The sequence below is a fragment of the Lepisma saccharinum genome, chromosome 9 (genome assembly GCF_977018435.1).
Source record: "Lepisma saccharinum chromosome 9, izLepSacc3.1, whole genome shotgun sequence".
In the NCBI taxonomy this organism is placed as follows: Eukaryota; Metazoa; Arthropoda; class Insecta; order Zygentoma; family Lepismatidae; genus Lepisma; species Lepisma saccharinum.
The window spans coordinates 36,144,917-36,160,214 of NC_139237.1; the positions used below are offsets into that span (position 1 = coordinate 36,144,917).

Consider the following 15,298-nt stretch of genomic DNA (forward strand, 5'->3'; position numbering starts at 1 on the left):
TATTGTGAACATCCATATGTGAACCACACGCGATGCCACTGCCTGGTACCCCCCTCCCCAGACGAAAATTCGTGGTTGCACCTCTGATCGTGCCAGAAAAAGGGATGTCACTGATCTAAACCTTTCCCTTCAGAGAATACACTTATCACCCACACACATGTGTTGCTTATTGTGTTTGATGTCTGTCGAAACGTCGCAGATGTGCCTTCAGTCCCAAAAACTAAAAATAACTGCATCAGGTAATTTTGCATCTGCAAAAAGTGGTTATGTGAACCTTTAAGAAGAACATACATTTGCTGTATCTATCAAAATCTAATGGGCATTATTTATCTAGTTTCACTTGTTTTCTGGAGTTAGATTATTTGACCAAGTGCCATTTGCACCTTTGTCTCTGGAAATATGTGAGAATTATGTAAAAACTGCATAAGTTCTCTTTTACCCCCTCTAAATCTGTACATAATACAAATTTTGTTTTCTCAAATGTTTTGAAGAGAGAAAAATAAATGTGTTCTTTAACAGAAAGATAAAATATTAACTCATTGAACATCATGTAAGATTATTTTTTTATATTCCATGCCAAAAAACTATAATTGGTTTGTAATGATGTTTGGGGGTCATTTCATGTCTTTTTTATCTTTACAACAAATTAGTGGCATAGCTTAATTCTCTGTGATTCACCTGCTCATAAAATATAATGGACACCCCTTGTGTAAAAAAATTATCGAGATAATGCCAGAGTGGGAAGGATCTACAATAATTAACTAGAGCCCCTCCTGACAGTTGTACAAGAAACTTTAACCCTGGACACTCTGCTTCCCATTTTTTGTTAATCCACTTACATGTTAGTGTAGTAGCTTCTTCAAACTAAATCAGGATGGTCTGAATCTCTGATACATAACTGGAAGAAGAAATTAGGAATATTTTCTCTTACTTCAATGCAGTGACACAGCCGGGTTTCTTTTTTGAAGAAGGGGGGGATGCTTCACACTGCCAAATATTCTGTTTGTGATTCCTCGTATTTTTTGCTTTAAACATTTTTTAAAAAGCACAAATATTAAACTCCTCTTTTGGACTTTCTGAGGTAGATGTGCCTTCAGTCCCAAAAGCCATCCCAAGATTCGACGTAAGAGCCTGAGCAGCTTCTAATACTAATACATGTAGTGAGTAATAAGCTCAAGCAAACTTCTCATTTGCAACGTCCTCCAGTTGGACACTAGTCGTTACAAAGTTAGTCTGCTGCTCCTTGTGTCGGGAACATGAGAATCTTTGCAAATCATCAGGGCTTGCTGGGTAGAAAGAAACACAACATGGTTTCAAAGTTAACTGCAGTTTTTTAATCACTTATATTTCATAATCACATAGATTTGCTTACGTTTCTTTGCTTTTCTGAAGAGACATGAACAATTCTATAGCATATCATTTGATGCCTGAAGATGGAAACAGAAGCAATTCTTACAGCATTTCAAATCACAATCACTAACACACAACGTTAGACAAAACAAACCAAAATACACGAAGGTTTCTGCACATAATAATTATTTCAGTGTATCGCCTAAAAAACACAATTAATGCAAACCAATAACACTATTCTGGCATTCCATTTTCCCTTTACCACATGCTTATTGATTCCTCTACCTTCGCCTGTTTTCCAAATCCAGTCCGTCGTCAGGTGGGAATGTTCAGGCATGTTCATACACTTCCTCCACCGAGATACAAAAGTGAAGTCAACATGAACAGATTATGACGTATTTCCAACACATATCCAAAACATGTATACAAATTCCAACCACAACTGTACCAGTCTAACTAAAGTTGTCTGTGACTTCTTTCACATTATTTGAAGTAACAAACATTTAAAAATCTTAACATTTTACAAATATAAAACCTTAAACGCTCACGTTCGTTATACATTTCAGTTATGGTAGGGCTACCATCTTTTGAAATGCTAAAAAGAGGACATTTTCTTCGAAAGCCCCACACACCATCAATTTATTCACAAGCACTAAAACATTACATAAATCACACCTAGCACAGAGTTTACAATTGCTTCTGTTTTCATTCTTGCAGTTAAGAACTTTCTAGCTACATTGGAATCAGGAAAAATGATTTTATCAAGCTTGATGTGCAGTCCATCACTTTATAACTTGTGATGCTTACCAGTATGAAACGCAAAAGAACCTTCTGCAGCACTTACTTGATCTTCATGTTCACTGCCAGGTTTTGTGAAAAACTGAGTCAGTTTTGTAGATGAAGCTCCACCTCTGATGGCTCTTTTGTGCTTTTCGCACTCCACGTGTGCTTGCAAGTCTAGCCCTCCCTTTTTTGTCACAGACACATAGTACTGGGTTTACAAACCTTACACTCGCCTTCAAAATCATCTTTATCACGTCTAAAACGTGAATACTTTTCTTGTAACTCATTAGTAAACTTGCACTTTCTTTTAGGCTTATTAGTAGCTTACACCGTGTTCACAAACTCTAACTTCCACTTCGAAACACAAACAAAAGAATGATGCGGAAATCACATCGACCGGAACTTGAAACTGTAACAACAAATGACAAACGCTTAGCGCATCGTCCAGTTCTGCCAACATCAGACGTTTAATGATTTGAAAAGTTGTAACTTCGTGATCTCTGACCTATGATGATTGGATAAAAGTAAAAACCTGGACATTTTAACAAAGTAAAAACCCGTCCGGATGCAAATTTCAGGGTCCGAAAAGAGGACATGTCCGGGAGAACCAGGACGTATGGTAGCCCTAAGTTATGGGGGTTGAACTAGATCTCTAGATTGTTGGTGGTGACCTAACATCGCAAGGTCAATTGCAATCTGCTAGGAAGAAATAGCAGCAGACTCCAGTTTTGATAGATGCATAATAAACTGGAGATGGGACTATTATTCACTGAAAATTTGTCACTCAATGAAATGCCGATTGGAAGGACTGGGTCCCATAAAAGGTTGTTGCCACACGGACACTGTGATGATGCCATTTCTTTTCAATAGACCACTGAACACAATATTTCTTTAAGACTTTTGCATGTAACAAGAACTGTTTCATTATTAGATCACCAGTACTTGAAGTATGTGTGGGATGCTATCCTGCAGTTAAGAATATTCTCACAAAGCATCCCCTCCAGCTAGGATGCAAATTGCATAAGCATCCCCAACTCACTACATTGCCTCCATGTTGATCCTCCCGTTTATCCGCAAACTCAAGTAAGCATACTCGCACTTCGAGCACTGTAGATCACAAAATTGTAACAAACTGGAAGAGAAGAACTGGTTCGACAATGCACACAAAATTTTTAAATGTAAGAAAAATCAACTTCACAAAATCCTCCAAAATAATAGTGACATTTTACTCATACACTGTATATAGGGTTACCAGATCGCTGTAAGGGAAATGTAGGACATGCTGTCCCAAAATGTAGGACACAACACATTATCAATAAATAATACTTATTTCTAATAGAACACGTTAGAAAGTAGTTGATAAATTACACTTTTCAGTTTTTAAAAAATGAATTCTCAATGAATTTTTAAATGCAAAATTTCAGTACCTGCAATCATACTAATCAATGCACCTCTTACTACTTGATTTAAGTGGTACTTCTCAGAGGAGATAATTTTTATCAAAATTTCAGGTTTAGTCAAACTATATATTTATAAATACACAGAAACTAGTAGTCACTTCTATCCGCGAAGCTGTTTTTTTCTTTTTCGATTAATTTCAGTGGCTATTTCCACCTTCCTCATTGGAACTTGCTGTTGGAACTTGGCGTGCGTCTTTTGTTTGTAGTTCTCTGGCTGTCGCTAGGTGTGCTGTTGTTAACTGTGTGTTAACCTTTTGTATTTTATGACTATTGTATTTGATATGTTTAGCAAGACCAGTAGTAGGTTGGGCTTTTTTCGCATCTGCTAGGTGCTGTTGGATTCTTTCATTAACACATCTGATGTACCTGCCTATGTAATGTGCCTTGCATTCACACTCTGCATTGTATACACCTGGGTTATCAAGGGGGAGAGGAAGTACCGTTTGTGTTTGTCAGCTATTTTGGAATTGGGTTTGTGCGCTACTTTGATGCCATATGCTAGAAGGGCTTTGGATATGCGGTTGGAAGTGTTGGGATGGTAGGGGAAGGCAAACCATTTATATTGGCTGCTGGAGGTTGATTGTGGTTGGTTAGGGTGTCTGACCTGTATTTCCGCTTTACTGCACCAAGTGGAAAGTTGTGCTTCAGTGTAGCCGTGTTTCAGGGCTATTTCAGTGATGGTGGCTATCTCCTCTCGTAGATCAAAAGGTTCAAGTCAAACACACTGCCCACATGCTCGTAGACACCAAAGTCAAGGAAATACATGCCATAATGCACTTCCTGCATGAGTTAAACATCGATAGCGGGCAAGCGCACCACACTTGGATTCCGCTACTACAACAGTTATCGCCCGGAAATAGCAGACGACACAGACCCAGACGCACAGTTAACAACAGTGCACCTAGCGACAGCCAGAGAGCTACAAACGAAAGATGCACGCCAAGCAACAGTACAGCAAGTTCCAACGAGGATGGTGGCAGTGGCCACTGAAATTAATCGAAAAAGAAAAACCAGCTTCGCGGATAAAAGTGAGTACTAGTTTCTACATATTTATATACTACTGCATCTCTCTTTTCCCAATTATGAATATATATTTATGTTAGAGTGGACAGTCAAACTCTTTGAAATTGTAGGAACCAATACCAAACATTTTACAGACTTTATGAAAAAATAATAATTTCCCTCCTGAGTCTGTTGTGCTGATGGTAATGAAAGTACTCTCTCAACATTTGAATTATGACATGTAATTACCGTAATTTAAAATGGTTTCAGAAGTTTCATCTTGGGTAGTTTTTAGTTCAATAACAGGGTGTCTAACAAAATATTACATCCAGAAATCTTGACTTTTTCTGGACTTTTCTAGACCCTACTTAGGTAAAGTTGAAAATTAGTAATTAAGAAAATAAATATTTATTTAATGAAAATCCCTACCAAAGGGATTAAGATGAAAACTGAAGCTGAATTTAAGAAGAGAATTAGATCCGCTATCTCGTATTAATGCATCCTGAACTGTGTTTGGCAGAGAAGCGAGGCTTTGGCGTCTGGACTCATAGCCAGTATAATCTTATGTGGGTCTTTTGTCAGTTGTCCCTATATGTTTGCGACTATCTATTCATCCATCTTTTCTTACTACCATTCATCCTCATCTTCGAGATTAGCCAAAGGGCAGAAAAAAGTGAAATAAAATAAAACTAAATCAACCAATCAATAGCAAAATTCTTGACCACAAGAATAATTTATTGCCTCTTTATTGACTTCTTGACCTACTTGTTGATTTTTTATTTTTCTTGACTGGCAGCCACCCTGAAGAATAAATTTGTTCTCTATACCCCTGCTTTACAATCAAATTATACTGAATATTGAATAAGAATGGGCAACACCTTGTTCCATCAGTATAAACCCTAAGGCAAGAAATTCTACTCAGGCATTGAACAGTGACGTTATCAGAAATGGTCCCAAAACTTTGTTCAATAATTGCTTCCGGTTTCCCGTTTGTTTTATAGCAGGACAAACTTTTTTTCTTTTTGTGCAATGACTGAATCAAAATAAATTTCACTATTGAGTTTGGAAGCACAGTCCATAGACTTGTAACTTGCATGATTTTTTTCTGTTACATATTTTCCTAATTAATATTATGTGACGCTCAAAATGTAGGACATTCATGATATTTTTCAAATTCCTCCCGGACGGCGGACATAAGGCTAAAATGTAGGACATGTCAGGAAAAACCTGGATGTCTGGTAACACTAACTGTATACCTTTGCCCTCAGGGTAAATGGATAATTGCCCCTGGGCTCCACCTCCTACTGAGTTCTTGGGCCAATTTGAAGTAAAATGTAACAGGTGTGGACGATGTGGGAAATTCCTGGGTGGTGGAAAGTTACATTTTAAATATCACATGTAAAACTAATATGAGTGCTAAAATGTATGAATTGCTAAGTTTGATCCTTTATTGTGCAGCAATAAGGCATCAACTGATTGAGCGACTGAATATTTCTACTGGATTCCTAACTAGACAAGGGACACACTACACTACATTTGTGAAAAACTGTGCAACCATGAGTGATATTTTCCTATAGTTGACCATCTGCGAGCAAGTAAGTTAATTCTGCATTTCAGAGAGGACCCATGTCTCAAGTTGCCCAGGCCCCTCTGACTGAGACAATAATAGCGGACATCGTCATATGATGTGTTACTGGGAACCAGATTTCTGTTTCAGAAATTGATTTTTTCTTATAAGTGACACTACACAGAGAACATTGCAGGGCCCCTACACCTTGGAGCCATTCTGCCATGAATGTTCCCAGTATGCAGTTCCATGGACAGTTTTGGTTGATATGGGGGTCCCGGAGATGAGAGTTCATCTCTGAGGTTATCTGGGACACCGTAGTTTTGTGTTTTCAGGCTATTATGTTCTTCAACACCTATTTGTCTACTCCTGGGTGTGGTACAGTTATTACTAGCATTTTTTTAAAAAAAGATGGAATGTTATTGAAAATGTAACACATGATCGAGTTAATACTTTTGACGGCCATGTGACAATTTATACATTTTCCCTTCAATGAAGTTAGAAAAATAAGTAAAATATTTTAAATATTACACAAAAATTCTTATTTGGCAGGTCACTTTGACCATCAGAATGTGCGAATAAAAATGAAAAATCTAGTATGTAGCACTGTTATGTTCCTACAATCATGCCACTTCATGTGAAAAAATAATAAAAGTGTACAATGCACCTATAAGAAAAGCAGTGTATCAATTTTACAGAAGAAGTTTCTGGTAATTTTGTTCTGACATCTGGCCTTATTGATGAAAATTGCTCAAAATTGAGAAACATGACAAAAAACACTATCAACATCCCTACATTTTGAAAAGACAAATTGAAGTTCAGGAAAAGGCACATTTGTAAGTTTCAGAAAAATGTTGAAATCGGGGATCTGCCATTGGCCCCTAATGACCATACATTGGAGAAAGAAAAAGAAAACACTCCAGTCTGATAGCACAAACCTATTCACCTCAAATCAATCTAAGTTTTACCAGCCAACCACCAAATGCTTAACCGTCGGCAATAAAATACACAGTGCTTTGTTTTAGGAAAGAAAGGTTCCAGTTTTCTCCACAAGTCAGTTTGCTCCACAAAAACAAGTCTGGGGTGTTCTGTTGTGTTCATATAAGTCACACTAAATCAATAAAAGAAAATGTTACAAATACAATTTTATATTGAGTATGTGTAAAGAGTCTAAACAGGTATGATCCAACATTTATATATGTTTGTAATGTTTGCTATTAAAAGAATAAACATAAATAACTGCTTTTTTTTTACCCCGAACACCCTAGAATTGTGCTCCAAAGTTAGTCATTAGAGATACTGGGAAATACTGCAGTATATCCACACATGATGGAATATTTGTAGTATTAATCTATATCTGTTGCATCATGATAAACGATTATTAGTTTTATTTGAAAAAATATGCCAGTGTGGTGTACTGTTGCATACCGCCAGAAAAGAGCACTGTGTGTGTATGTAATGTACACACACACAAAATAAGAAAACCCTTTTTTTCCTGAACTACATAAAATTATTACAGTCAACTCTCGATTCTACGACCCCGGGTATAACGACCCTCTCGAAGTAACGACCCTTTTCCCAGGAACCGCGAAAAATTTAGAACAAATTGGAAAAAAAAAGTTGAAAAATTGAAGGAAATCGGCCAAACAATGCGTTAGTTTTTTCCTCCACTCATTCCATTTACGAGCGCTCTACCGCTCACATTTAGGTCTGAACTAAAAATAGACACCACCACACCATGCTTGAGTGATATCCAATAGCACTTGTCCTCTGCCCTCCCCTCCCTCAAGCGCACCAATGTTACCCCGCACCCGACGGCCGCTACCCAACGTGCCAGGCTTGCTCTTGGATACGCGAGAAAAGAAGATCGAATGTGCTTGTATGTTATTTTAAATCGACTTGCCTTGTTTCCTTGTCCTAAGAGCTGCTTAAAACTCGCGGAGGAGGGTGTGAGCAGCCTGAAATGACTGCTGGACTTGCAGACTTTGCCAATGTGTATGGCAGGTCAAGCTCTTTCATCGATAAATACACCACCTTGAGAGATACGATCGCATTAATGTTCGAAAATACAGATGCATGGCACCTGGAAGTCTGGCCCATCTGTCCAGCTCTGACCTAGAGTGCAGCAGGTTCCCGTGAGTGAGCAACTCTCGGCCTTGTAGACGACAACTTCCGGTAACAGCTTTCATTCAAAAAGTGTTCTTTGTTCCCTGCAACACTTCATAAAAAAGCGAAACTTTTAGAGATAATCAAAACCACATTGGTGAACTAAAGATCGTCAAGCCGCTTAATGCGTTGTCATCCAGGTTTCCACAAAAGTTTACTTCGATCTTATGTGCATCATAACTCCCGTTTCCCACTTCATACGTTTTCCTAATTGTGTCGATGTTGTAATATCTGCCAAAAAAGTGTTCCGTTGGCTGACTGACTTCTCCCTTTTTTCCTGTCAGCAAACATAGGGGGGGGGGGGGGGGGGAGGGGTGCAATGCAGATTGTTTCAGCCCCGATTTTCTTGCTGATGCGGGCTGATTACAGGCGAGGGTGGAAAAGGACCCACCCCTCTTCCTTTCCTTTGACGTCTAAAATGGGGCAACCAGTTCTGGATATATTCTTGCGAGGAACAAAAACCATAGAACAAGTAATAAAAAAAGTGACCCAACTCCCTTTCCCCAGCTCATTCTCCGCCACTGGTGTGCACGGCAATGTTGATAATTGCAGAATTGTTGTTTCTTTTTTCTTTTTAATGCTGTTGTCTGCATAGGAAATATTGCCCCTATTATTGTCTGTTGCATGGTAAAACGTAAAGCAAGGGTCATTTCTTTCTTCTTTACACTGCTGTTAAAAGTTCCATCTTCGACAGTTGCGTTATCTTTAAAATGCTGGGACTTTTTGCTTCCGCCACCTGTTGCTCGAACTTCCAGCCGGTCTCCTTGTTTTTACGATGCAGCTGGCGCCAGTGTTTTGTCTAGCGTCTGCAAAGCTCTTGCTTGCCGATAACAGCGATGACTCATCCAGCGTGAAGGAAAAAGTTATTGTTTTGAATCTCGCAAAGCTGTTTTGATTTGACCATAACGAAATTCTCCAGAAAGGAAAACAAGAGTTAAAATAACTTCATGTTCTGCGCCTTCTGATAAGCAAATCTTTCATTTAATTTGCACCCGCTTTTTTTCAGAACCATTCATGTGGAGGAAAAAAAAAAAAGAGTTCAATGTAGGAATGGTCGCTGAGACCGATTAAAAAGACATTATTCAAGGGGAAAACGTTTGGAGGGGTGGGTGTTGGACATCGAGAATACTCCTAAATCCAACATTCAATCGTCGATTAAACGTGAGAGTAAATAACGATCTACCATTTTGATATGTGAATATGCGCAGTTTCATAAAGATTGTTTTCAGTTCATTTTATTCTGATGGGCTAATCGGGACTAAATTACAGTTTAAAGTGAAATTCAATTCCAAACCCGAATGATTATCGAGTGCCACGCTGTTTAATGACGTGTCCTAGAATATGCATTGGGTGAAAACAGATCGCAAGTGTCCTAGAATATGCATTGGGTGAAAACAGATCGCAAGTTGCGCGTTTCCTTTTTCACATTGGATTACAATGCAAGTCAAGGAAGGAGTTTGGACTGCTCCCTGGAATGTGGGAGGGGGGTGAATGAAGTTGGTTGAAGCAAAGAAAAATTACTTTTTTTACGAAGTATTTTACACAGATGAACCAGAACGAAAATTACAGTCCTGCCTTTATTTTTTTTGTCCGGTACCTAGAGAGGTTGTGTTGTTTCTCCCGAGAGATCTAATCTTACCAGTTAATCTTGACAATGTTCCAGTGAACCTGTATAAAATCCAACATTCATTCTGCCCGATTATCTCCCGACTTTTGCTGGCACCAGTCTGACTGGTGTCAAGATTCTTCGAATTTCGCTTGCAATAAGCGAGAGATTGTTTTCCTTTCCATTGGTCTCAGTGCAAACGGGTATCTCATGAACTAGAATTGTAAGAATTTCCTGGAAAAGCAACGACTGTGCACAATTGAAACAAAGTAACATTATTTTAAATTCTCGTTTGTGAAAACTTTTTCATGTTCTATTTTCCTTCTCACAACATGCATCCTGTGCATAACAGGTTGTATAACTACCAGGATAAATGGTGTTACCATCTCCTAGGCATCTTTCTGTCCGTTTCAGCTCCCTTTAAGCTGAAAATTGGTGCAAATTCCAATAACGACCCCTTTCCCGGGAACTGTGAAAGGTCGTTGAATTGAGAGTTGACTGTATTAAGCAAAGATACAAAAGAAGAAAACCAGTAATTATTTCTTTGAATATTATGTTTAGCTTTAGATATTTTTATTACAGTAGTAAAGATAGATTACTGCTAATTTGAAAATAATCTTAACAGTTAATAAAGTTATCTGTACATGCTGTAGGCAAATAGAAGAAATAAATCTTGAATTGTAATAAATATAACTTGCCTGAGCAATACAATGCTTTCCTGATACATTATAAAATATGAAATAATTTGACACAGAAAATATATAATTCATACAAGATTGACACTTTTCTCAGTGCAAAAGCTCTCTACATAATATCTTGCATTGTTGCATCAATCCGAGAAATTAAATTAAATATTAAGAGATTTACATATTCTAATCAAATTCAAACATTCACAAATAAATCAAAAGTTTGGCAACAATTTTTTGCAAAAAAAATGAAATATATGTCTAAAAGAAAACATTTCTTCAACTGAACTACAGGATTTTTATGTGGCAAACATTCATAAAATAAGTAAAGTTCTTTGCTATCACACTTCACATATTTTGTAAAATTCTTTGCATGCTTTAATCCTGTTCCAGACAAAACCCACTCAACAGTTTCCATTATTTGAGCAGATATATCAATAAGCACTATTACATGTAAGGAAGAGACTTACATTAGGCATGTTTTTCTTCTTGAAACTGTGAATCAGCTTCATCTGGAAGTACTTGCATAAGTTTTACCACCCAAATCTCTTCCGAGAAGTCCACCACAGTGTATACAAATATGAAGGTCCATATATAAGAATGGAAAGATATGGAAGTAAGACTGCATCACAGGTTGTTCTGTACCTTTTTGTGTATAATTAGTGATTCGCTAACACAAGTTTGAAAATATAAATCAGCCATAATCTTAAACACAATGTAGCAAGATTTTTCTTGAGTATTAATATTAGTTATTAAACATGCAAGCAGATGTGTACTCTCTCCTTCACACACACACACACATGCAAAGATATTCTTTTCTGCAACAATTTTTTAAGTTTCACAAATGGTCTTGTTGGATTACACATAAATAAAATTAAATTTTTGAGAAAGTTATTGTGTACCAGGATCACATACACAAACTAAAAGCTGAAGTATTAGGAAGGAATGTACTCAAAATATAAAATATCCCTAATTATATGACGAAGCAATATAAAATATTCTATGTACATATATAATAATGTGTATTCCATTTCTATTTACATTATCATAAAATAGTTCTGTATGCATTCAAAATTAATCACTTATTGCATAAGCTCTTCAGCTAAACCAATCTGATATTTTTCTTTGAATACTGGAGGATTGTCTAGTGCTTGTTGTTTCTTCTTCATTGTCTTCAAGAAATCCCCTGATGTATCTGTGCACAGCCATTTGCTTTCCCTGGTTCCATTGTATCACAGTAGGTATCACATCTTTTGGTCTTAAGTATTTGATAAAACGCTTCAGTTCGTAGAAACTTGAATGCTCACTGTATGGTACACCTGTAACAAAGAGAGCACAAGCAGCTGTGAGCAAAGATAGTATCAGAACTTAAGCTGTCTGAACCGTTTACTTTATACGGGGCCAGCAATGAAATACAGTGCCTTTTATGGTGGCACTAGCAAGGCAAGAAGTGGGATAGCATCTTCGACAAACTGGATGCATAACTGGAACCGCTAGCTATGTAATGAAATAATCTCATACAATTACATTGACAGTTACAATTAAAATGAGCATGTACCTTGTTACAAGAGGTGTTGGAAATGATGTCCTCCTGCATCCACATATTTACAGCATATTTATAGGAAATTTTCAAAAATTGCTTCAATTTCTTCTCCTGATATTTTCTTCCAATTCTTCTAATGTATGGCTTCAGGTTTAAAAGCTTGGTAGTTTGCCACGTAGATGTCATGAAAATGTCTGTTTCTTGTGCAAGGTGCCTGAGAGATTTTTGATCGTACTTCAACATTTCTCCTCATTAGGCACATGCCATTTTATCCTTTGCTTCTTATCAAGATCAGACCCTGATTACCTAAACTTGTTCACAAGTATCCAAACAGGAACATCTGAGAATTCTGCTGCAAAACGTATTCTAACTTCCTTGCAAGAATTTGTAATGACATAAGAGTCATACATAAAAATGCTTTGTTTCAAATTGTACGGATAGCATGGCATTATTAGACTGCTGAAAATCACCAGTAATACGTAAACTAAAACAAAACAATCTAAAACACTTGTTAACAGCTCAACACTTCACAAGCACAAGTAAATTGGACACCACTTATCTGAATACTGAAGCACTGATGCGTACAGTGCCAAGGTCAGTGTACAGCTGTGGGTTTAAATGCCGGTAGACGTGATCCCACTTCCCGCCATTCTAGCTACTGCTCCACAGATGATAAAGGGCACTGCATAAGGTTTACAGCACATTAAGGTGTCAGAAACCATATCACCAAGAAGAAATTCCCACTATATGCTTCTTATGAAATCAAATGGTGCAACACCCACTACAGTGTGCCATGATAAAACATGTGGAAGTGCATTGCGGAATTTCTATGACTAAATTCTGAGGTTTTCTAGAGGAATTCTTCACTTCTTCAGTACAAATTTTCGGACTCATTTAACCCATGAGCAGTACCATGGGGTCAATTTGGACCCCATGCTTAAACAAAACTAACTGTCTTCAAAACAACTGAGATTTTTTAGCATCCACTTACGTACTTTCTCTGTAATGCTTGCTGATAACTGTGCACAGAAAATATTGTTCATTTCTCGGTCCGTGGTAACACTCATTGCAATATTTGAAAATATTGTACATCACAAAATGTTTAAATATGACAACATGATGATAAGAAATAGCACATTAATTGCTGTCACATGGTGCTGAGAAGATGCATATCCCAGCTGTCCAGAGTGCAATACACAGTCAGAATGCATACATGTATCCCAGGCATCCCCAAAGGTCAATGGACCACCTGATATATCAACTTCCGATGTCAACCTCATGCAACTTCACATGATAGTATCGTAAGACTTATATAAATTAGGATACAATGAGCCATTTGCCTTATCTACATTTTTTAAAAATCCAACTCATAAAATAATTGTTATATTTATCAACTATAATAGGTGAAAATATAGTATTTTAAAAAAATACGAAATCGAAACAAAAAAAAATAAATAAACTTAGGGATGGGACCGATTAATCGGTACTCTATCGGTATCGGCCGATATGGGCATATCGGTGTATCGGTTTATCGGTAAAATTACCGATTATTTTACCGATCCGATATATCGATAAATATCTGATAGTTTAGTGCAAAATTCTGCCATTTTTGTTGTAATTATTATGGATAATCTCCATGCCCTACTTTTTTAAAAAGAAAATTTCTAAATATGCAATTTCTCTTGCACTGCAGTCACTTTGAAACACACATTTTTAAGGAGGTCAATGAACCTTTCAGGTTCTTCCAGGACCATTTCTAAATTTATATCGGATCGGTAGAATATCGGTTATCGGTATTGGTAAATTTTATATCGGTACTTTATCGGTATCGGCAAAAATTTCATATCGTCCCATCCCTAGTGTATATACACTCCTCACAAAAAGTTTGGAATATTGTTGCATTAGACCAGGGGTTCCTAAACGTTTTCGTTTCATTGCACCCAAGTCAGAATGTAGGCCTATCTAACACTTGCAATGCTCAGTTAGTGATGTTACGTTGCTTGCCTGAAGTTAAAAAATAAACACATTTATCAAATTCAGAAACCTTTTGTGTGTAAAAAGTACTAAATAAGAACATTTTTGGAACAATCATATCATTTCACTGAACATATTGGCTGTCACATGGTGCCACGGTGCACACTTAGGGAACCACTGCGTTAGACAATAGGTGATAAACACAGCCTTGGAATGCAACAACACATTATCTGTTTGGTGGACGTTCTCGTCTTTTCGTGACATATGCCACTGTGCCTACCACCTATTGCCTAACATAATACTATTCCAAACTTGTTGTACCCAATGTAGGAGGAGGAGTGTATATAACTTATGGATAGCTCATAGGCCAATGCCAAAATAAAACTTTAAAAATGCTTTAGAAATTTAAAAAAATGGTTGATTCCAAACTCACCTGAAATTAACTGGAAAGAAATTATGCTTAAAATCAACAGTTCCTTTTAACCACACTATACATACTAATTACAATAATCCTCTTGATTACTAACCATATAACTGAATGTTCCCATTGACATAAGGCTTGATGCTGAGAAGATCCTTCCCACGACGCAGTTCCCAGCCTGTAGGTTTCAGAGCCAGAATGTGGGTGAAGGTTCCCTTGAACTTCGACAAGTAGCTCCTTAAATTCTGAAAAGAAGAAATTACATGTTCTTACTTCCCTATAATTTACCAGTGATCAATTTCGATCATGAAAGTTGACAAAATTATGGAAGCACGACTAATCTAATCAGGCTTTGCAGTACCACAGAAGCCCACGATGTCTATGAACTGACTGTAGGTGGACAAAGTTGCAGCTGTCCATTTTCAATATTCATAGTCCAGGAATAAGAAACTTGTTCCATGTCAGAGGAACACATTTTGTCAACACAACTTAGCATTTTGGTTTTCCCCTGGTAGATGGCAGGTGCTTCCAGTTTCATACACCACCTGTTTGATTCTCTCAAAAAGGTAAAGAGTTACAAGGAAGGAACTAACCCTTACATACTTAAATTAAGTTCTATAGCCACGTTCCCCTGGAAAAACAACTAATCAAGGTTCCACTGATTTCTCTATGTTTAATGAGATTTTGATCTTGCAAGGCTTCAGTTAGAAGTAACAGTAAATCTTGACTGAGCTCCGATT

At 37.3% G+C, this 15,298-nt stretch overlaps 1 protein-coding gene across 2 annotated transcripts in view; it reads right to left on the reverse strand.

The window, feature by feature from the left end:
- Positions 1–10,445: 10,445 nt before the first annotated feature.
- The window catches only part of LOC145992001 (uncharacterized), a 54,576-nt gene continuing 49,723 nt past the window's right edge, over positions 10,446–15,298 (reverse strand). For both annotated transcript variants that reach the window (XM_083128007.1, XM_083128008.1), the window contains exons 10-11: positions 14,665–14,803; positions 10,446–11,939 (exon numbers count right to left, since the gene is read on the reverse strand). In XM_083128007.1, coding sequence (XP_082984133.1) covers positions 11,719–11,939; positions 14,665–14,803 — 360 coding nt within the window. In that variant the 3' untranslated portion in view covers positions 10,446–11,718. The remainder of the gene's footprint in view (positions 11,940–14,664; positions 14,804–15,298) is intronic.